This window comes from Argiope bruennichi, chromosome 5 (assembly GCF_947563725.1).
Source record: "Argiope bruennichi chromosome 5, qqArgBrue1.1, whole genome shotgun sequence".
Lineage (NCBI taxonomy): Eukaryota > Metazoa > Arthropoda > Arachnida > Araneae > Araneidae > Argiope > Argiope bruennichi.
The window spans coordinates 111704743-111727432 of NC_079155.1; the positions used below are offsets into that span (position 1 = coordinate 111704743).

Sequence of the window (22690 nt, forward strand, 5' to 3'; positions counted from 1 at the left end):
TCTTTAACATATTATTCAAAATTTTATACTGTTTTAATTTAGTTTAATTATATTAGAACCCCATTTTAAAAAAACAGTGGAATTTCTTATGTACAGCCAACCACACTGCCACCACTGAATTAAGCAGTATGGACAGAATTTATTGTGGCGGACTACTGTCTTAAGTATAATAAGTCCATAACATCAGCCGACTCTCCGAACTGTCATCCTCTTAGAGGCAGTTGGCCCCCAGCCACAAAGTGGTCAATCTCTGACCTTCCTCTTTATCTTCCGGTACACGTAATCCTGTTAAATAAGGAGCAGACTATCACTTTAAGAAAATCTGCACAAAATTTTCAATATTCCTTCAAATTATCGTTCCACAACTACAAAAATCCAGACACTTAAAAATTTTCAAATAGCTGGTAAATAACTGTTTTTAACATCATGTTCTTCAGTGTTTTAAAATTATCTGGACTGTACTTAAGTCATCATTTTCAACTTACAAATTTTTTTTTCTTAATTCCGAGATTAGTGTGCATTTTATTAAATAATGATAAATAGTTCCAATTCCTCCACAGATGCATTTATTTTCTGCACTCTTCCAAAGAGCAACAGTGGAGCTATTAGTGGACGGATTTCAATAGGCTATTAGTAGACGGATTAGTAATTTGAACTGCAGTCAGATGACGTTCTACTATCTAAAAAACGCATCTCTAATTTCATTCCAGAATGAATGAATAATTTTCCAAGGGATGCCGGTATTAGACTGATGGATATCCTTGTAATCTAAATTAAAATCAATCATTCTTAAACGGTCATGATAACCGTGGTTGCTTTCAGGAAGAGCCCTTCCTGCATGCGAGATGACCACCTGTTGCGCCTGCCAACTTGAAAATGAGTGATCCTTCGAGTGGAAAAACGCTTTTCTGAGTTTTCTGACAGAAAAATTTCTTGCGCATAATGGATTGGATGCAAAAGATGCTGAAAGATGAAGGATCTGGCAACAAAAGAGCCAAGCACGTGATCTGAAAGACTAACATATTCGTTCGTGTGAGATCGTTGAGTTTTGATCAGCCTTCAGGTAAAAGTGAGCTTTCAATTATATAGAGGCTGTTAACTCAGTTTTGAAATGATATTGAAATGCAAGTTTTTAAATAAAAGAATTTCTACTTTATGTTTTATTACGTTCCTCTTATTCCAAACGACCTTACATTTTCTACATATTAATTTTGATGATATTTTGTACTAAATTAAATATGGTAGTACTTTTGTTCCTATTCTTCCATATTTTCAGTTCTCCATTAATAGTTTTAGAAATCAATGCTTTATCAAAAATCTAAAAAAAACATACGGGAATAATGCATTTGGTGATATACTTACCAAAAATGCATTGATGCCAGTTTCTTATTTATCTTATTTATTTGACTGAAATGCTTTATAGCTGATTTAGAAGATTGGGCTGCTTGCGTTGTCTTTATGAAGAGTTTAGCATGAAGGTTTTTAAGGAAATTCTTTTTAACTTTAAGTATTAACTTTTTTTCTTAAATACTATCAATAAAATACTATTTTTTTTAATAAAATAGAGAATTTATTTTCATTTTACCTTCAGCTAATCGATCTGAAATACATTCATATTTCCGATTTTACAACAGTTTTTCATTTCTTTTAAATATAATTATGCAGAATTATACATTGAATTTTACGGCCAAATGCCTGAAGAAAGGCGATATATTGTGTGTATATATATATATATATTGCTTTCTTTAGGAACCAAGTCACTAATTTTATCTACAATAGAAACCTTGCAACTTAATGATTTTGCACCAATTTCTCGAGGTAGTGAATTTTCGTATTAAATTACAAATAGATACATTTGCAAAAATTATCATCTTCTTTAAATTTATTAATGCATTTATTTTTTAGATACATTGTACATTTTCATTTGTTTTCATCTTATAAATACTATATTTATTTTGCTTTTAGATATACTCATCCCACGACCTTTGCACCGTTTCTGGAATAACAGCGCTGATATATTTTTTCTCCGTAAAAGGTAAAAACGCATCCTATTCAATGTTTATTTATAAACGTCATTTATTATTAAAGAAAATCTTGAAATACCAAATAATAACTTTAAAGTTATGTAAACAATTATTGTATAAAAACAATTTCAAACCAAACAGTTGCTTTTGTACCACCATTTCAATTAATTCATGATCAAAAAATATATTAAAAAGTTCTCTGCCTTTCGCTATTTTGCGAGCGGTTTTTTTATTCAATTTCAATTGTGCTTGGCAAAGGTCATCTGTAATCATCCAGTAATATTCCAATAATCATCGAATAGTTCAATGATTCAATGTAGCAAACTCATGGTAATTTTTTATTGCAAATGATATATATGTATATATATGCTACGATTATCTTCATAATAATAAAATAATAACATAAAACTTTCTTCAGGTGCTGTTGCTTTAGGTAAAACATTTGTTGCTATGTAAAAGCAATTATTGTTTACTTTATAAACTGGTAATGTATATAAAAAAGTTTCCGTAGCCAATTATTAATAAATGAATCTTTTCAAATAAGTTTTATGTTATTCTTCTTGTTGTGTTCTTAAAGAATTCTGATAGCAATTCTTCTTTTTTATTCCTTTTCGTGTCGATTTTTGGGTTCGTGTATGTATGCGAATTGTTGGAATAAAAAATTATGTTATATGAACAAATGAGTTTTGTTATCGAAAATTATGATCTGGTTAAAAATTATGATCAGGTATTTATTAGACATCAGGAATGGTAACTTTACTCATGGTATTCTCATTACATCTATTAAAAAGCGACTGTATCATATTTATATATATGAGATATTAAATACATATGGATGTTCTAGATTTGACTTGTTTTTAAACATTTTTGAACTGTTTCTGAGCAAAATTAACACTGAATTTTGTACGATTAAAACTTTCTTTTCAGAATCTAGAGTTTTAAGAGAGTAAAGTAGTTTTATGAGAGTAGAATGTTCATAAAAAGTGTAATTTTAATCTTTTTATAAATATACCACAATTTGCTTTGCAAAAATAAGAATTATATTATTTGTCAAAAAGTGATTTTACCACTAGCCTTATTTTATGACAAATGAATAAATTTATTATCACTTCTAAAATTACATTAGAGTCATCAAAATCAATGGCAATGTTTTTAATAGAATATTTGATCTATTAAAAATATAAACAATGATTGAAGAACTGCAAAGCTAATTTTAAGGTGGTTTTCCACGAGAACTGGGACAAGCAAACTTTCGTCGCAGTCTCCCTCAGTAAATACGACACTTTCAGAAACTAACCTTATCGTTGTTTTAAATAAACATTGACAACCTTGTATATTAACTTTTGTGGATTTCGAAACCCCGCAGGAACTTTCTAACAAGTTTTCCTCGATGCATTCTTGGTAAGTTTGCGAAAGATCTCTTCTAGTGTCAACCATATACGGTGATAAATGCCGCAGGAACCGTCTGTGTCTGCTAGATTCATTTAACCAGCTGATTAAATACTGCATTTGAAGCCGGTCTCATTACACAGGAGGAAATGAAATAGGTCAACAAAACCATAAATAAACAAACTTCTCACTGTTTTCTGACAAACGGAATATTTATTAATTTCTCTGGACCTTACTGTAGATGGTTTAGATATTTAAATAGATTAAATTGTATTTGAGTGCATTATATATTAGATGATATGTTTAAGAAAGATTAATTATTAGAAGATATTTTGAAGGTGTTTGTAAGTATTAGAATACTACGCAAATATATAAATATTTACAATTTTTCAAACTGAAACTTATTAACTATAATACACTTCTGCTAAAGTTGAAAGCTAAGATTTAATAGCATAAGAGCCATATCTGGCCATGCTGCACCAAAAATATGGTTAATATAAGAGTGCATAATAATCTAAAATTATGGTAAAGAATCTAAAATATTTGCTTTTTACGCATCTTTACAAAAGTGGTTTAAAAGTTGTTAAAAGCAAATATCTACTAACCCTAAAGTGTGTGTGTGCTGGATTTCTACTAGCCAAACTGTTTGATATACAACCACTAAATTTTGTATATGTATATATACCTTGGGTTGCGAAATATGTACCAGTTTTATAGTCGTGCAATTTCTCCTACAATTTGGTGATTTTTAAAAATAGTTCTTTCCTAATTTACAGCATTGGATTACATCGTTGCCCTAAAATTCAAATAGTTTTCATCGTTTCATAAAATATTTAATCGCGTGATTTTTTTCACATGCTGAAAGCTATGGAAAAAGGATTTTGTTTAATCTCTTCGGGACAAACGTTGGATATGGGGATATGCATTGGATTTTTCCTCAGGGTAGAACGCCTCATTCTAGCATCTGGCTTTTAGAATGTAATGATTTTTATTAGATGTCATTACTAGTCCATGTTCCAACGAAAGATTGGTTCAATATATTATAAACAAAAACAGATGTTTGCTAATATAAAGATAAAATCATGCACATTTTGAAGTGCCTGTTATAATTTATACTCTCATTTGTGATAGGGTATTAATCTAGCAAGGATTTTATTTCCCTCAGTTTCATTTATACAGTCCGCTATCCTTCCGGGAGGGGGTATATGTAAATTTATGAAAGATACACTTATGTATTTTTTTTTTCGATGGCAGTAATAAAATATTGAAATTTTTATGATAAAATAGAAAAAAAAAACTTGGAAGATAGTATGCTCAAAGCAAGACAAAAAAATTCCTCTCGGCAAGCTAAAAAGTAAATGCAGATTCTTTTTCATCTAAATTAATATTTTGAAATTTAATTTTTTTTTCAAAACTGGCAGCATAAATTGTTGATGTTAGAAAAGGTCAAAGTCAGGGCTTGAAAATCACTTTTTAGCCCCTAACTTCTAAGATATTGCAAAATCTTTAAATGCGAAAGTTGTTCGTCTTAATGAGGTGTTAATTTGGCTACTTAAATTTATTTTTCTAACTTCAATATTAAGGAAGCTATAGCGAAATGAAAAACGAACTCAACCGAGATTTTTATATTACAACATATTCCAAGCCGGTTAAAATCCAAATAAAATTACCCTATTTATCTTGTTCACAAGATAACTAGTGTGTGTGTGTGATGATATTTTACCATCTAATTTAAAACCTTATTAATTTCCTAATTTTTTATCTTAATTTAGCCCATATAAACCACATTCTAAATGGTATCTTATTTATTTCCTGATCAAATTCCTACTTTATTTTTATTTCATTAATCTTACACTCGCTCTAGAAAACTGTAAATTCAGAAAATTCTCACGCACCGAAGGATCAATATCCTCAATGTTTGCAACATTCTTTTAAAGATACCTAAATTTCCCTATCCTACATATACATGTATGAAAGAAATCCCTATCAAAATCTCATAGTAATAACCATAGAGGGAAAATTTCTCTCACTTTTGCTCTTCTGCTCTTGCGTCGCGATGTAAATTGAAGCATTTCTTACCACTTATTCTTGTAAAAAATTATGCTTCCCCGGATGGAATAAATTGACGTATTAAAATTTCACAAATTTCTCCGTTTCTTCTTCTCGGCCACGCATCTGCTAATATATGTAATGATATTTTAACTCTAATTTCAATTTAATTAATTTTCAAGATTTTATCTTAATTTAGCCCATAGTAACTTCATTCTAAAATATTCTCTTATTTCGTGATCCAATTCCACTGTCTCTACTTAATTCATTCAAGAGAAGCTTTGTTAAATTGTTGAATCAGCTAAAATCTAACTTTCCCACACTGCGCGTGAAGAGATAAAATACCGCTAATCAGGCAAATTCTTTTTTAAAATCTCCTTGTGTTTCCCCTGCATTGTCCACGCTTGCAGCGAAAATCCCTATCGAAATCTCATAATACATTGGCACTGTAAAGAAATATTTTCCCTATCAAAATCATAGGTTATTTAAGACCAGGGATAAAATGTCTAAGAGCTATTTTTCCTCATTCCTTTTCTGTGTCGCTCTGTGTGCTCATCGCTTGTACATATGCCTGCTTCTTCAAAATGAAATAAAACGACGTCACGAAATTAAAAGTATCTTCACTGTCTTCACACTGCATCATGCTTCACAACAAATAATGTTATATATATATATATATATATATATGTGTGTGTGTGTGTGTGTGTGTGTGTGTGTGTGTGTGTGTGTGTGTGTGTGCGCGCTCGAAGAACTGCAGATATTTTCCCGAAGTCTTGTGTTGAGAATCATTGCAATAATACTACCTAAAACAGAAATGACATTGCCTCTGAATATAAACTGTGCAACGTCGGTCTGATGCACTGATTTGCATATTGGGATTTTTCATACAGCGTTCAAGCACTAATTATCAAAATTTTTTCAATATTTTAAAATATTTCGTAAATATTTAACTTTTATCTAACCATAAAATGATCGACTCATATGTTTTTGCAGTTTTTTTTCCTGAAAAAGTGTCCTGCGCCAGGATAATACTCACATCCTTCCTTCCTCCTCTCGAGGATTTCGTCGACTTTCAGCAATTGTTTTACAGATTTCTGTCGTCGATCGTTTTTTATTAGTCGATAGCATTCCAGTGAGTTGTCCGGAGACCTTGAAAACGAAGCACAAGATGTAGAGGAGTTCTCTTTCGAATAGAAACCTGACATTCTCATTCTGAATGCACATAAATTTGCTTCACTTAAAAGGAAATAGAATACATTTCTGTCACACCTGTAAATATAAATAAAAGAAAATCATGTTGAGAAGTTAGCTTCAAAGGCAATTTTGTTAAAAGTTTCCTGTCAACGAAGAATTGTGCTATTGCATCGGTCAAAAAATAATTGAGCTTCTTTTTGTGTAAATGAAGGACGTTTCTTACAAATACACAAAAAGTAAATTTATTAAATTATGCATTGCTTTTCTTTATGCAATTACCTCTTACCACCTTTTTAGGTAATTTCATAATTCTATTCCCATAAATAAATTTTAATTTATAATGGCAAAAACAACTCCAAGAATTTCATATCTTCAATGGTTTCTATTGAATATACTTAGTAAGAACGACTTAGAGATTTATTAAAAGTTTTTAATGAATCAAAATTTCCCATCCCTTAAAACAGTTTTTGATGAGTGATCGAATTTGTAGATAATCAAGCGTAATTTTGATGAAACTAATTATCTTTAGAATGGATCAATTTTGAATACTTCAGCCAATTTGAATTTATTATACTTAATTTTAAAATATGCAAATTTTTTTAACCAATAAATATAATGAAATTATTTTGAAAATCGTTCAGTGCTTTTGATCCTTAAGAAAACCATTTCTCTGATTAGTTTAGACTATCCCGATTTTTGAATTTTCCCCCTGAATTTTAATTTAAAGTTCCTGATTTCTATTTACAATCAAGAACTCTACCTTAAAAGTATATTAAATACATAATAATATAATAATACAAAATAAAGACTCTCACTTTTATAAAACTTCTTATTTTATGCTGCTAAAATAAATTGCAATAAATTTTTTAAAAGCTATTTCCAGAAGAATAATATTTTATCAACCTTTACTGTAAGAACAGTGTTAGTTCTCTGAAGCATTATCTGCAGATCACCTTAATTTACTAGAAAGAAGAATGTGTATTCTTTTTTCTTTTAATCATATTTATTTATTTATATTTTTTAATAATAAAAAGTAATCTACATTTCCAATTATATGTTTATTCCTAATGGAGCGATTTAAAAGTATTAAATGGATAAACCTTTGATTTTTGTCATATCGGTTGCTTTCAGAAACATTTACGCTTGTATGAATCATATTTTAAGTGCCTGTACCTCTAAAATTAACTCTAACAATCTCAGTTTGCAATATTTTGTTCTAGATTTGGGAAAAAAATTCGTTTTTGACTAAATTCGAACTCGAAAACCTTCTATTAACATTGATTTTAAGTAATCGGAAGAATTCTCTATAGCAATTTTTATTACATATAGAATATAATTACTCTATTTCTTTACATAATGGATATATCTATTAATTTTCTTGTATGAAATTTAGTGAAATTAATTCATCTCTTTCATGGATATTAATGTAATACATTAAATGTTTTTAAACCTAACTTTCAAATTTAAAATTAATAAAGGGATTTAAAAATTATTTTAGAAACCTGCTCAGAATTGCTTACTAAAAATTTTACTTTTTACCTTAACCTTAAAGATCGATTCTAGATTCTTTAACAATGAAACAAGCTTCAGTTTTTCAGTAAGAAAACTGTATAACAAACAAAAGTTCCTTAATTTAGGAGAAATTGTTAATGTACTTAAACAAACGAGAAAAATAAATAAAATGTTTTATAGTCACGTAAAAAGATTAATAAAAGTTTTTAATATTCTGTCAGTATGACTTTACAAGTGAGTCAAGCCACAAAATAAAATGGCATTCATTAATAGTTTAATAGTTTTTTCTGTAAATATAATATAAAAAGAACTTATTTATTTAAAGTTATTTCAAGATGAAATTTAAATAACTCTTATAGATTAGAAAACCCACCGCGTTCGTAGAATGATAAAATGATTTCAGGCTTCATTTAAGAAGAAATAAGCCTCTTTTAAGCAGTCAGTAACGCATCAATATATGATGAGAAAAATGTGGGTCTTGTGCGTTGCTGCAGTGAATTTTAAACCACTGATAAGTCAGAAACGGCCAAGGACCCTCGTTTGACCTATTTCATGTGATTATGATTTACGAGTTCTTGTTTACGAGGCGGAAATCTAATTTATTCTGCAGTATCATCAATTACTTTTACATAACTCCTTGTTCTTTTAATTAGTAAGGAGTTTCCTGCTGAAAGTATAGAGGAAAAAAGAGAACCTTTAACTCTCTAATTTAATTAGCTAGGGAATAAATAAATAAAAAGAACTCGCGATTCATGAGCTTACTTGAATATTTTGTTATGGTAATATTTGAATTCAGTAAAGATGGAGAAAAATTCTTGGAATAATATTGAGATTGATGATCCCATTCTTAATAGAATTATATTATTTTAAAGGTTCAGGCAGGCTCTACATAAAGTAATGCTGGGAAAATGCAACGTGAAGTAAATACTCTACAGTCATTCTTTTAAAATTCTAATTTTTTGAACTCGTAATTTTAATTAATTGTTTTTTATGTTTTTTTAATCTGTCAGCAATATTTGAGTGCCAAATTGGAAATATTTATTCCTTTTTTATTAAAGAATTTGTATTCATGTTATTAATATTAAGAATATAAAATAGAATCTTGTTTTTTTTTCAGTTTCTATAAAACGTATTTTTTCCTTTTCTTAAATATTATTACTGTTTAAATTGTTGTTAATTTATTAAATCATGCAAATGATACGTGTAAGCAATTTTAACATTGAAGTATGTTTTTGCAAGTTATTTATTAATTTCTAAAACTCAATTTCACAGTTTCAGCAATTTTTGCTTTCAACGTTTTCAAGAAGAAAAAATTCCATTTAAATAAATTTAAGAATTTTTCCAATTTTGTGTAATAAAAATACTATTAGGCCGCTAATTGAAAAACTCTGTGAAACGGTAGTATGATAATTCTCATGCCTCAAAGTTTGAGGAAGTTTTTCATGCACAAAAACAGAATGGAATCATTCTTTTCATAATTGGGCATGTCACAAATTACCTTTCTCACCCAAGATTGCAGATGTATGTCCGAAAAAGTCAGAGTCAGGGTTTTGTCGAAAGGGCCGATTTTGGACAAGTACGGGGTCATAGGGTCAAATTCTAAAATTCCAAACAAATACTCACGAATAAATTTTAATAAATATTTATGGTTTAAAATAATGTTTAGGAACATAATTTAAAGATAATCAATCCATTCAAAAAATTATGTCTCAATAATACATCCCTTTTATTTAAAAAGAAATTAAAAATTTCAAAACATTGGGCATTATTTAAACACATGAAAAATTTAAAGCAGAAAAATATATTTAATAATTATATCTACTGTTTGTATAATATTTTTAAGTAAATGAAATGCAATTAGGTCACAACGAAATTCTATAGTAAAAACATTAAATTACATTCTATCAATAAGAAACAGTTAAGAAATTCGATCAGTTATTGTTTTTGATTTTGAATCACTGAGATTTTTTTCTGTTATTCAAAGTTTTATCATTTGAGCTAATGGATTTTCTTTGCTTTCATTGCCTTCTAATTTTTCTAATTTTCTTTCTAATAATACTTGTAAGGTTTCCAAATTCTTTAAGTATGCCTTTGTTCTTGGCACTAAGTTTTGAAAGGAAACTTTACATGATTGATTTTTTTCGCAGAAATTGTCAGAAACTTGTTTGAGATGAAAATCGACACAGCTCTTCTTCTTTACTTGCACAGTTTCTGAAACCTGTAATTATCGAAAGAATAAAAAAACGTTTAATATTTTTGAAAACACTGAGCTTCTCAGAAATCAAATTGAAAGGAGAAATAATTAGGAAATGAAAAGATTTATTGAAGTAAGATTATGAAATGCATTGTCCTTAAGGTATTCAAAATATAATTTTTTCATCCACTGCTATAAATTCCATTAATGCAATAAGAACAAGAAAGTGGTACGATGGCCATTGTACAGTAATACAATTGAAATTCGCATTAAAATAAAATTAGTAATTGATTAATTAAATTTTTTAAAAATTCACTTATGTGAATTTTAGGTCAATGAATAAGTAGTGAAATGATGATCATGTCAAGATATATTTTTTCATTCATTCATTCATATATATATATATATACTAGTCGCCTTTGGCGACCAGCCGGTTCGCCAATCTTAATGTTCGTTAAAATTTTAATAATTAAATATTTTATGCAATTTCTACTTTAATAGCTTCTTCATCAAAATATTTTAAAACTTCAAATTTTGATTATCATATAATTCATTCATAATATTATAAAGGCCTTCAGTCATAACGTAATATGTATCTCTCTCATTTTCTGTTAGCACCCGTAGAATTTATGCTTTAAATTAAAGTGGAAAGAATTTATCTTCAATTAATATAATAATATTTTTTACTGAAACAAAGCATTTTTTTATAATCTGATTACTGAAAATAGAGTCATTCAGTGTTTAAACTTTATGGGCACTAAAGAATATCTTTTTAAATTTATGTAATATCTCAAGAGTTGGTCAACAAAATTTTCTCAGATTCATCATGACCATATCGATTAATTAACAATGTTTAATTTTAAATGCATCAAACACTAAGAAATTAAAACGAATCGTTTAAAATAATCGGTTGAAAACAGGTTTTAAAAAAACTACTTAAAAAACGATGTACTTAAAACTATAAGCATATACAAAAAATATATAACTAACATAAATACAATTTACTTACAAAAGCATGCAACTAACCCAAAAATAATTTAAATCATCCATTGATAACGTTGCCATGGCAACAATCAGAACAGAATGCGCATGCGTGAATTTTCTTCGCCGGTTACGTAACGCAAATACCTGATTTTTACTACGCCAGTTGGGGTAACGCTATGCGGATTAGAAATTTTTAATTTCCTTTATTCTGTTTTATTTTAATTCAAAAGTACTTCAGAATGAATTTGAAAGATTGGTTCATTAACAATGTTTAATTTTAAATGCATCAAACATTAAGAAAATAAACAAAACCGATTGAAATAATCCGCCGAAAAATTTTAACCCTAGCCTCATTACTGTTGGGAGAAAAAAAAAAACTGAAGCCTTTCTCGTTTGGCGCTGGGGATAATGGAAGATTTTTTTGGCGGAAAAGTTGGCGGTGGGGAAAATGGAAGATTTTTTTGGCGGGAAAGTTAGTTCTTAATTAATGATTAAAATTCTAATTAAAAATTCGAAAAAAGAAACCCCAGGTGCACATTCCCAACCTCCAAGGTATACATGTACCAAATTTGGTAGCTGTATGTCAAACGGTCTGGCCTGTAGAGCGCCAACACACACACACACACACACACACACATTGAGCTTTATTATAAGTATAGATATATATATATATAAAATTCAATATATTGATTTGGGTTCTACCTATTTCAACTTTAAATCTTAATGATTTCACGTGTATAATAAATATTTCTTCCGATACTACAATCTACAGTTTAAATGTATCAACTTCATTTATAACAATTTGTAGTTTTATTTATTTGCATAGAATATATGCTACAGATGAATTAAATATAAAAAAGAAGGACACTTAGCTTTCAGCAATTCATACATATAATAGCTTCCAATATTATAGCCTAAATTAATGCTGCTGAAATGCCAAAATGATATAAATATATTTCGATTAAGAAATCATGTAGCTTGAAGCACATTGTTTTACTGTTATAAAATTCATTTTCAAGAGTTGACATAGACATAAATTATCTTATATCTACATACATTATTTTATATTTAATTTTAATCGCAATTTAAATATTGATTTAGATTAATTTATCTTACTTTCTCAGTCAACTTCGCTGATTTTTCTATCTTTTTCTTTGGGCTATTTCTTTCTAAAAATAAAATTAAAAATGTGATTCACTGTATATCATACTATGTCACATAAAATAATAAATGTTTGGTTTTTTACCTTTGAATGTATTGAGATATTTACGATTCTTCACTTTTTTCATGAAATGAGGTTTTTGAGGCTTGAGACCTACAGATAAGAAAATGATTTAAAAACACAAAAAACAAATATGCTTTCAGTTTGAAAGAAAATAAAATGAGAATGATTCCGCTTTTTTGAAGAAAAAAATTTCTTCCAAAAACGGAATTATTATATTGAAAATAATAACTTGCAAAAAAAATCTCAGTGCCAATGCCGAATATAATTCCATTTGAATAGTCCAGAAATTATAATAAAAATCACTATAAAATATTCTATTTCACAAAAATTAAAAAATAACAGCTTAAAGAATAAAAACTTAGAAAAATATTTAAAATTTAAATTTATATACACAACCTAAAATTAAATTTGCGCAAGATAGTGAAGAACACGTCAAATTAAAATATCTTTTTAGTAATATTATTCACATAGAAAATATCCATTAAACTTACCTAAGTTTAAGAAAAACTCATAATTTTTCTTCTTGTTCGCATAACAACATTTTTCAAAATCACTCATTTCTTGCCAATAATCTTCATCAAAAAACTGTTCCAAAGATAAATCAACACTGTCAACAAGTTCCTCCATTATATTTCTTTATGCTGTGGGTAAAATTTATTTGAGAATAATTGTCCTTGAATTATTAAAGAAACAAACTAAAACATTGAAATAAAGCTATTTTTCAAAAATAAAACTTTTATTTTTAGATATTTTTACTATCAAAAATGTTTTTGTTTCCGTAATATTTCCAAATATAAAAATTATGAATAAAATATCGTCTGCTTTTATAAAAAAAAATATTTCTGCTTATGCAGTTTTAATTGGTGTCAAATAGTTTATTATTTTTCATTCTTAAATATTGGTTTAGTTTTCTCAACATTGTAATTGCAAATAATTGAAAGAAAAAGAATAAAAAAATTATCGTTTGCCGAATGTTCATTATTTTTAGACCGATAAAAAAAACTCTGAATCGAAACAAAACAAAACCATCGCTAAAAGTCTCTAGATTTATTGCGCTTCATTTTAAAATTACAAACTTTTATTATTAAGATTATTTTTCAAAATAAAAATTGCATAGTTTAAAATATGTAATAATGGAGAAACTGATAATATATTTGTACATTTATTTTTCATAGCAGGACTTTTTACGAAAGTGAATAAGCCCCTTTTTAAATCGAATTTTATATTATGATCTGCAGTGATTGCGACTCCTTATCGAAAATCCTGAAAACTTGCATGAAGGAAGAATCCAACATAATTTCGAATAATTTAGAATGCTTATGCGATGATATACCTACAAGTATATACAGTGGCTCAAAAAATTGAGAGTACACCTTACTTTTACTTCATAAACCCGACTTTCAATATAAATAACACATTACCGAGAATTGCAAACATGATTTTATTTTTACCCATAACAAATGGTTTAATTTAGAGTAAAAATAAAGAAAAATCAACGAAAAATTTCTAAATAGAAAATTTTCAGAAGCATTTTAAATAAACATACGCAGAATTTTGCCTCAAAAAATTAAGAATACACCAATGAAATTTTTGCAATATCACGCATAGAAATAAAGTGTCACTATTAAATTGCATGTCTTTTGGCTCTTATAATGGCCTCTAAACGTCATGGTACCGATTCGACCCATTTTTGGTGGTATTTGAAGATATTTTACCCCATTCTTCTTGCACCACTTGTTTTAAATGGGTTTTGTTTCTAATTTTGTGTCTTTGAACCCCATTTTTGGATATGGACCACGAATATTCAATGGCATTGATGTCGGGGTACTGTGGTGGTGTGTGTAACTGCTATTTACAATGAAAAAGACACCATATTTTGAAGTTACGAGCATTCTGTTTGGGGTCGTTGTCTTACTGGAAAATGAAATTTCCATTTAAACCCAAATTTTTAGCACTTTCCTTAAGATTTTTGTGAAGTATATCCAAGTAAACCGTATCATTTATAATGCCATCTATAAAAATTAAATTTCCTACCCTCGAATGAAGCCGTGTAACCTCAAATCATCACGGAGTCACCATCATGTTTAACTGTAGGACGTAAATTTTTTGGATACAAAGCAGTATTAGGCTTTCTCCATACAGTAAGATGGTTGTCACAGCCAAAAATGTTGAGGTTTCTTTCATTACTAAATATAGATTTCTTCCAAAGGTTATTGGTCTTCAATTGATGAGTTTTTGAAAACTTCAAATGATTTTTCTGAATTTGCAAGCTGGTGAACGGTTTCTCTCTAACAATGCTACTTTTATATCCAGCTTGTTTAATGGCATTTAGCACAGTTTCAGCACTTACACTTCTGCCTATGATTTGAAAAGTTTCTGCAACAAGTTGGATGAACCATATGGTAACAGTAATCTAAAGGAAAGTGTTAAAAATTTGGGTTTAGATGGAAATTCCATTTTTTAGCAGGACAACGACCCCAAACAGAATGCACGTAACGTCAAAATATGATGTCTTTTTCATTGTAAACAACAGTTACACACACCACCACAGTACCCTGACATCAATGCCATTGAATATTCGTGGGAGATACTCGAAAAAGTGGTTCAAAAATACAAAATTAGAAACAAAGCCCATTTAAAACAAGTGGTGCAAGAAGAATGGGGTAAAATATCTTCAGATACCACCAAAAATGGGTCGAATCGGTACCATGACGTTTAGAGACCATTATAAGAGCCAAAGGACATGAAATTTAATAGTGACACTTTGTTTCTATGCGTGATATTGCAAAAATTTCATTGGTGTATTCTCAATTTTTTGAGGCAAAATTCTGCGTATGTTTATTTAAAATGCTTCTGAAAATTTTCAATTTAGTAATTTTTCGTTGATTTTTCTTTATTTTTACTCTAAATTAAACCATTTGTTATGTGTAAAAATAAAAACAAGTTTACACTTCCCGTTAATGTGTTATTTATATTGAAAGTCGCATTTATCAAGTAAACGTAAGGTGTACTCTCAATTTTTTGAGCCACTGTATTCAAACAATTTCATTCGGCAAAGAAAAACTAAATTTCGAAAATTTACTGCATCATTTCAAACAATTCCTCAGAATTTTGTTTTCATTTGATGTTTTAAATAATTGTAGAATTCGGGTTACTTTTTTGAAAGGCAAATAATTTTGAGAATTGCTGTGTTTATCCTTTTCTTGGCAAACAAATGGAAATTCAGTCTGATAAGACAATGGCGTTTCATTTAACCCTTCCCGTAGAAAAAAATATCTGTTAAACTATTGATAATAACAAGTATTGATAAGAAATTAAAAATAAGAAGTGAAAATTTCATGGGAAGCAAGGAAATTTGTTATTATATCATGGATTGAAAATTTAATAAATTTTCCATAAAATCTTGATCAATAGAAAAAGAAATTTTTGTAGAAATTTTGTAGAAATTTTTGACCTTAAAACTTCACGCTCATTTTTGTCTAAAGGAAACAAATAGTTTACGGTCTGCACAACATATAGATTATCCATTCTGAATAATATTCGCCATTTATCATATTATAACTCAAATAATAAAATTGATTTTAAAAAAGGGTTCCATGAAAGAAAGTAAAATAGATTTAACTAATTTTGTCGATATATAGGCAAATCATTTTCGTATTTTCTTTTCATTTGAATATTTTGATCTAAAAGTTAACAATCCTTGCACTTTCAACTTCGTTTAAAAGATTTCAACAATTATTTGATAGGTTTTGATTTCTAAGTCTTGGTCTTCAAATACTTTATTTAAAATATTAAACTAATGAGGATATTTCCTTATTATTAACGTTTGTAACATGTAAACAGCTCATTTAATGATTGCTGCATTGGGAAAGTATTTACTTTTTTTGAATAAAACGATCTTTCCAAAATTCCTAATAGATTTAATAAAAATATTCTTAACTATATATTTATATTATTAATTTTTAAAAAAACATTAATTTATCAAGAAGATTATTTTCGAAATCCCGAAGAAGAATCTTAAAAATTAAATTAGATGAGACAATAATATATTTATTTCAACCAAAATTACGATTGAGGTCTTGTTGCCAAGTTGGCAAATCGATTTCCAAACAGATACCATCTTGGATGGTGACAAAAAAAGAAAACCAGAAGTTTCGCTAAATAAATATTCAATTTTCATCTCCCACATTCAAAACTGGAACTGTCTGAATACATTTGATGCATTATTACTTGAAAAAATTCTGATTTGTCAATTATAATGAAATCTTAAGTCAAACTAGACAAAATTAGAGAAAATTCCTCAATAAAAACAATTCGGAAATTGCCTATTGCGAAAAGTAAAAAATCTGAAACACAACCCCTCTCTGATCATGTGAAAGATTAATATAAATGCAAAAACTGGTAATAATTCTTTACACAAACAAGTTAACGTCATTGGAATTTGCTTCATAAATATTGTAACTTTAACTGTTTTGAAATGGAAAAAAAAATCAAAATGTTTTAAGAGCGTTTTCTTAAAAGAAACGGAAAAAATTAATACGATTTTTAAAAACTCTATTTCCGATTCAGTTCATTTTCGAGCAAATAAAAAAATGCCATTTGGATTAATAAATATGTTTAGAGTAAACATCATAAACATCTGCAAATTACAAGGAAAAAAAAAAGAAACTCCAAGTAAGATAAGCATTTGAAAAATTCAGAAAAAAAAATTCAAATTCGAATTCAGATTTATCAACCGAATTTTATAGCTGATTCGACATAGTGCGAAATATATTACAACTAAGAATAAAATTCTAGAACAATGCCGCACTTCATTCGTTTCTGCCAGAAGCTTGAATAAATCATTTCGCTTTGAATTGTTAACAAAAATCTCGTTCTCATTAAAGAAGAAGGTTAAAAAATGAAAAGAAAGTTATAAAAAACAAAGATTCTCGTTCAATAAAACCGTAATACAATTTAAAACATGGAGTGAATGGAATTACAGCAATTGCTTTGATTCATGGAATCTTTATTCCAATTATAGAACTGCTAGAGCATTTAATTCCGAGAAAATTCACATTTAAAAAACTGTTATGAAAATTTAAATGAAATATAAATAAATTAATGTATTTTTATGCATACTTGTATTCCATTCATTTTATTTATGTGTTCTAAAGTGGTTTAAACTGGTGTTAGTGAGTACTTATTTGTTTTATGACTCTCAAAATTCACTGGAAATGACCAGGTGTTCTTTTAACTCAATGAACTAGAAATGCATGAATACATTTTATTAAGGGTTTTTTTTTTTTTGTTAACCACAACTTTGATTCCAAGAACCATTTTTGCTTTTTCTGTTGGACTTTATCACTTTCGCTATTGTTTGCACAAGAACACTGTATTAGGTCATTTTTTTTTATCATTGCACTTCTATATATATATAATTGTTAAATACTTTAGGTTCACAGAATACTATAATTTCATTACTGAAATAATAAAAATTCAAGTTTCAAATTTATTTTTGAAAATATACTTCAGCGTATTTCCATTATAAAAAAAAATACTATCTGCGAATTATTTTCTAACTCGTATTGCTGATATTTGCCAAGTACGAAATTCATTTTTTTTTTTGGGGGGGGGGGTCTGTAAGTGGAATAAAATTCACTAACAATGATCACATTAAAACAATCACACTAAAAAAAACTAATTGTGCATGCATTTCAATATCTAATGACCTGTTGCCACACAATTCTTGCAAGATGTGTAATGGGTTTAAAAATTGTATAAGCAAGATCCATTCGCAATGTTTCATGAAAGCATGGATTGATTATATTTAAGAACACAAATAGACAAGTACAAGCAAATTAATGAGAGAAAAAAATTCCCTCCTTCCTTAAAAATTGAGCTTAAGCATTTGAAAAAAATAGTTAAAAAAAGATTTCAAATCAGAAAAGAAAATATTAATTACTATTTTTCCAGATAGGACAGTTTAGATCTCTATTTAAATGCCATAACTGCACTCATATTATATAAATAATTCTAATAACAAGAGAAATTGCATTTTTGTATGCAAATATATATCTTTCTCTTGACACTTGATTTTTCTTCCTTATTTTTACTATTCTTATTATGAAGAATATTTGTTCTTTATACGTAAAAAATTATATTATATGAATTCTGCATATTATTTTAGTTTCTCCGAAATTTAATAATCTCAATAATCATGAAAATCTTTACTTATAATAAAGATGGGGGGGGGGAGGAGAGATGTGCACCTTGAGGCGATTTTTTTTTCACTTTTCATTAAAAAATGAAACGAAATTTTTACCACGATGATGACGCCAATGTTTTAACATTTAAATCAAATTCTTATTTTTAATCAAATTTAAAAAGAAGATATTTTAAGCATACTTTCCAGCAATTTCTTTCACACAAAATAAAATTTATTTTTCACGAGCATGCTATGGGTATATAGGAAAAATTATCTTTTATCATCGTGTTGCCATCACGTTGACAAAAGACGAAATTAAAAGATTACGTTAACTCTTACTCCAAATTAAACCCAGAAGAGTGTAATTTTCAGCGCGTATCTGTTAGAAATGAAATAAACAAGAAATGATATTTTCTAGAAAGGTAAATATGGCTTCTGTGAACTTTTAGAATATTTATATTACGAATTAATTAATTCTGTTATTTAAGACCTGCATGATTTAGAGATATTCAGAACGTCCATTCTATTTGGGTCTCAACAGTTAATTTCTAAACTGTAAAAAGTATGTACTTTTAACAGAAAAAAATGGTCTAAATAAAGTATAGAATATTATTTTTGGAGTTTCAATCAATAAATTTTCTAATAGATAATGAATTTTATATTTTTATCCAGATTCTCGATCTAATAAGTTATGTTAAGTAAAATATTCTTTAGACATTATCATTTTAAATGAAAAGAAAACGTCACTCTATTGTTATTAATAATGATTGAATTATGAAAATATGAGTATTACTGTTGTATAAAAACGAAGATCACTTTATTGATTCTCTCAAAGAAGATCGCCAATCAACGTTCTGGGTTTCAATAATACTTATCAGCCTAAAATCATGAAATTGTTGATTGTCTTAAAATAGTAAAATTCAAGATTTTCGCATTTCAGTCAAATTTGATTGCACATAATAGAAATGTTTCTTTTAATTTAAAAGCTGTAATTTCAAGAATATTTCTTAGAATATTATTCCTTAGCATTGAAGGACTGTATAAAATTTAGACTATATAATTTTTTCAAGAAGTACATTTTAGATTGAAATAAAAATAAAATATTGTTATTTGTGTCATTTAAGTCCCTATGAAAGTTAAACTAAAAACTAAATTTCATGGTGAATCAGAGAAATTTTTAATGAGTATTGAATAATTTTATTAAATTGAAATATTACCTAAATTATATTTTAAAAAAATCCGCAGTGTACATAAGGCTTCAATGCTGATTTTTTTTTCTATCTGTATTTATATTTTTTAAAAATATGTTAAATTTCAGCAAAAAAGTTTTTGTATTAATTAAAGTTCAATCACTTCCGCTTTGATGTAAGATTCACATTTTAGAAGAACAGAACACATTTTTTCACAGAAAATTAGACATGCATACTACAATGAACAGAATGGCTTAAAGTTTCTATAATAGTATGAGTTACATGACTATCAAAATTTTCAGCTTAAAAGTGTTTTGCTGAAGAATTTATTAAGAGACTAAGTTATATAAAATATTTAATTGGAAATTTTTGAGAGCATTAATTCCATCAAAACAATTGGCAGAAGATGGATAGTATTTAATAAAAAAATTTCTTGACAAAAGTTTTTAAAGTTTTAGAGAATAAATTTTGTATTCTGGAAGTTTAAATGTTTTGATAAATTAAAAAAATATATATTTTCAGTACTTATATAAAATTTAATTTCATCCTTTTCTTCTGTTTCATAATATTTTTAGAACAGAGTAAAATTTATAAACAGTCTATAAACTCAACTGTTTTAAATAAAATTTAGCATTTCAATGGACCAAATGATGGGGGTATTTTCCAGATTTCAATCAGTTGTTGTTGTTATTGTTGTTGGTAGTAGTGGTGGTGGTCTATATGGTTGTGTTGAAAACTAAACTTTAGAATTTTAAAAAATATTACAATGTCGTGTTGATATTATCATAAGACAGTGATTTTACAATCTCATAAGTTAACTCTAATTTCAATTATCTTAGATTATTTTATGATCACCTTGTACATAGAAATTCACCACATATATTTATTTGTATTTAAAAATAATTTTCTTTTCATTAAACACCTTAACGAGTTTCTTCGGAATGTCTGGTATTGTAATCTAAAAATTGAGTCTAAGGATTTAAATCTAACTAGAAACTGGAACTTAAAAAAATATGAGTAATAATAAAAATCTCGTCAGACGATATCTTCTCTATAATAAAAAAAGCATATATATATCTTTTAGAAAAGAAAATAGTTTCGAAAACGAAGCAGTCATAATTTATCGAATTTAGCAAGACATTTAATTCTTAGGTTTAATTCATTGAATTCGTTTTCCTGTTTGTGTTTTCTTTTGTTCTTCGGTTCTAATAAGGAAAACTTCCTTTTCTTTACAGAAAAAATAATAAGCAACCAAAGCGAAATTCCGTGCTCAGCTGCGAAGACCTTCTTCGCAGGAGACAATTGGAAATTAAGCGGATTACGAGTGGCAACATCGATCAATTCTCAAAGAATTCTTTTAGCTCGCAAAACGAAAAGTGTTAGAGATGAAAGAGAGGAAGCGATTAAAGAATTGAAAAGGAAAAGAATGGTTCTCTTTCGTTGTGTGTCAAGGTCCACGAATCTTTCATGAATTTTCGGATCATTCCGTTTAATAAATCGTGACAACTTTTACACTTCACAGAATAATAAATGGAGACTTTTTCGAATTGTAAATTCGGTTCTTTTCAATCTAAAATGTTCTAATGGAAAATCTGATTATCCTATTGTACTTGCTATTGAATGAAACGTTTCTAATAACATGTAATGTTTCTCATTTTTCATGGAAATTTTTATCTGTCATATTAAAGCTCTCATTTTTTTTTTATTTTTTTTTTTTGGAAAATTACTTGTTTTGTTGTGAAATAATTTTCCCCATCTTTTCAGAAAAAAAAATGTTAGCTTTATTTCTACTGATCTGCGAAAAATACAGATAGCTACTAATTTTTGTGGTCTAATTAAACATAGTGCAGAGAAATCCACAAAAGATATTGAATTGGCAACTCTTTTTGAAGATTTTTAGGACTATTGAAAAAGGAGCCTAGAAAGTTTTACCTGAGAACAAATGATGAAATTTATGTTTGTACAATGACACTTCATTCTGGAGTATTGATAATAGCTATGTTGCATGCATCGGTATATTTAGATAGTGGCGGCCTTAACCATCATTACATATTATGAGGCCCTTCTTTTAATAAGACAATCCATTTAGCTTTATATTTCAGTAAATTAATATTTTAATGATTTAGTGCATGCCAATACTTTTTTTTACTTTATAAACTTTGTGCATATGTATTTGTTTTTATTTATCTATTGTGGATCCAGAATGCCTGGCATCTGTGTTTAACCACAATCTTATTGAAACAGATATTCGTTTTATAAATATTATGATAACTGCATGAAAATATGGAATTTTATTAATTATATTTGATAAAGTGATAATATTTTCCTAATTTTTCATCATTCATAGAATTTGCATTTTTTACAAATTTATTTATGTGATAATTAGGAAAATGACACTTTTAAATCTTCCTGCTTAAAACTCAGCAAGCCTTCGCAATTTTCCTTGCAATTTAGCAGCCCTAGGCAGCCTCCTAGGGTGCTTAGTTGGTAACAGACACTTGTAGCATTAAATAATTTCTGACTTTATAATTTCAGTTCAATTATTCTAAGTAAAAGACAAATAAAAATACACAAACATTATTACAAATATAACAAATCTTACTTTGAATAAAGTTAATAACTGATATTTGCTCTCATATGCATTATTTCTCGGTAAGTAACATTTAATAAAATCGAAATAAATTTCAAGGGAAAAAAAACTGGAAACTTGAAAATATTACAGTTTAATTAGAAAAAAGAAGA

General features: G+C 27.8%; 1 protein-coding gene across 1 annotated transcript in view; it reads right to left on the reverse strand.

The window, feature by feature from the left end:
* Positions 1-211: 211 nt before the first annotated feature.
* LOC129968348 (uncharacterized) overlaps positions 212-22690 on the reverse strand; it is a 104741-nt gene continuing 82262 nt past the window's right edge. Inside the window, exons 2-6 of the mRNA XM_056082205.1 lie at positions 13063-13156; positions 12593-12661; positions 12463-12515; positions 10194-10386; positions 212-285 (exon numbers count right to left, since the gene is read on the reverse strand). Coding sequence (XP_055938180.1) covers positions 212-285; positions 10194-10386; positions 12463-12515; positions 12593-12661; positions 13063-13156 — 483 coding nt within the window. The remainder of the gene's footprint in view (positions 286-10193; positions 10387-12462; positions 12516-12592; positions 12662-13062; positions 13157-22690) is intronic.